Source organism: Grammomys surdaster, unplaced genomic scaffold (assembly GCF_004785775.1).
Source record: "Grammomys surdaster isolate TR1022 unplaced genomic scaffold, NIH_TR_1.0 118286, whole genome shotgun sequence".
Classification (NCBI taxonomy): domain Eukaryota; kingdom Metazoa; phylum Chordata; class Mammalia; order Rodentia; family Muridae; genus Grammomys; species Grammomys surdaster.
In genome coordinates this window covers 2,107-3,511 of record NW_021614704.1, presented here as the reverse complement: position 1 = coordinate 3,511, position 1,405 = coordinate 2,107, and the positions used below count along the sequence as shown (strand labels likewise).

General features: G+C 36.7%; 1 protein-coding gene across 1 annotated transcript; it reads right to left on the bottom strand.

Moving 5' to 3' along the window:
- Positions 1-4: 4 nt before the first annotated feature.
- On the bottom strand, positions 5-1,156 carry LOC114635831 (zinc finger protein 239-like; the record flags this gene model as incomplete). Its single annotated transcript, XM_028784235.1, has 1 exon — positions 5-1,156. A coding segment is annotated over exon 1 (1,140 nt), but the record flags the coding sequence as incomplete, so codon positions are not given.
- Between the last annotated feature and the right edge of the window lie 249 nt (positions 1,157-1,405).

Here is a 1,405-nt window from a genome sequence, read left to right as displayed (position 1 = left end):
ATTTGTAAGGTTTCTCTCCTGTATGAATTCTCTGATGCATTCTCAGACTTGTGATGTAAGTATAGCATTTGTCACATTCACTACATTTGTAAGGTTTCTCTCCTGAATGAATCGTCTGATGAAGTCTCAGGTTACATTTGTGGGTCAAGCATTTGTCACATTCAGTGCATTTATAAGGTTTTGCTCCTGTATCAATTCTTAGATGAATTCTGAGACTGCCTTTTTCAGTAAAGCATTTGTCACATTCATTGCATTTGTAAGGTTTCTCTCCTGTGTCAATTCTCTGATGAATACTAAGATGAGATTTTCTGGAAAAGGATTTGTCACATTCACAATATTTGTAAGGTTTCTCTCCTGTATGAGTTCTCTGATGAACACTAAGATAGGATTTATGGGCAAAACACTTTTCACATTCAAAGCATTTGTAAAGTTTCCTTTGTGTGTGACATCTCTGATGCATTTTAAGTTTGAATTTTTGTGTAAAACGTTTTTCGCATTCACTACATTTGTGAGGTTTCTTTCCTGGATAAACGCTCTGCAGAATTTGAAGATTGTCTCTCTGGGTAAAACGGTGGTCAGGTTTACTATATTTGTCAGGATTCACTCCACTATTATTTTGTTTCACCAGTGGTTTAGGTTTAGAGAAAAAAACTTTATCAAATTCTGTATTTCCATTCTGCTCTTTCTTTCCTATATGGATTTCTTGATTGAGACTAATGATTGAACAGATATTTAAACCATTTGAACATTCTTCATACTTGCAAACTTCTTCAGTGTTCCCAGTTTTAAGTATTCTTAGGTTTGAGAATTGAAGAGATGCATCTCTGTCATGAGTTTCATGAGGTGTACTTTGGGTAGATTCATGAATCATATTGCTAAGCTCATTGCATTTAGAAGACTTTTCTTGGATATTCACATGCTCATGGACAATGTACTCTGTGTCTTGATCCAAAATCTTCCCATACATTCCACATATTCGATGATTTTCAACAAACAAAAGATTGTTGTAATTCTCCAACATCACATCCATGTATAATGCCCTCTGAGCAACATCGAGACATTCCCATTCCTCCAGTGAGAAATCCACAGCCACATCCTTAAAGGTTAAGTGACCCTTCAGAGTGTTTACCAAGGAGGCACTCATTGTTTTTGTCGTTCTCCTAGGCGCTGGCAGGTGACAGGATGAACTGCTGAATGTCCTAGGAGGCCAGCACAGCAAATACAGCTTAAGGAAGTTTTCAGTTTCCTCTAATACCAGACACTAGTCTCCCACCAGGACTTTCTGAACACGAGGGTGCAGAGATACTGGAATGCTGGAATGGCCATGTATAGATACTTTAATGTATTTTTTTACATTATAAAATGTTTTTCTAATATGTCTAATTAGTTCCTGGCAGAGAATATT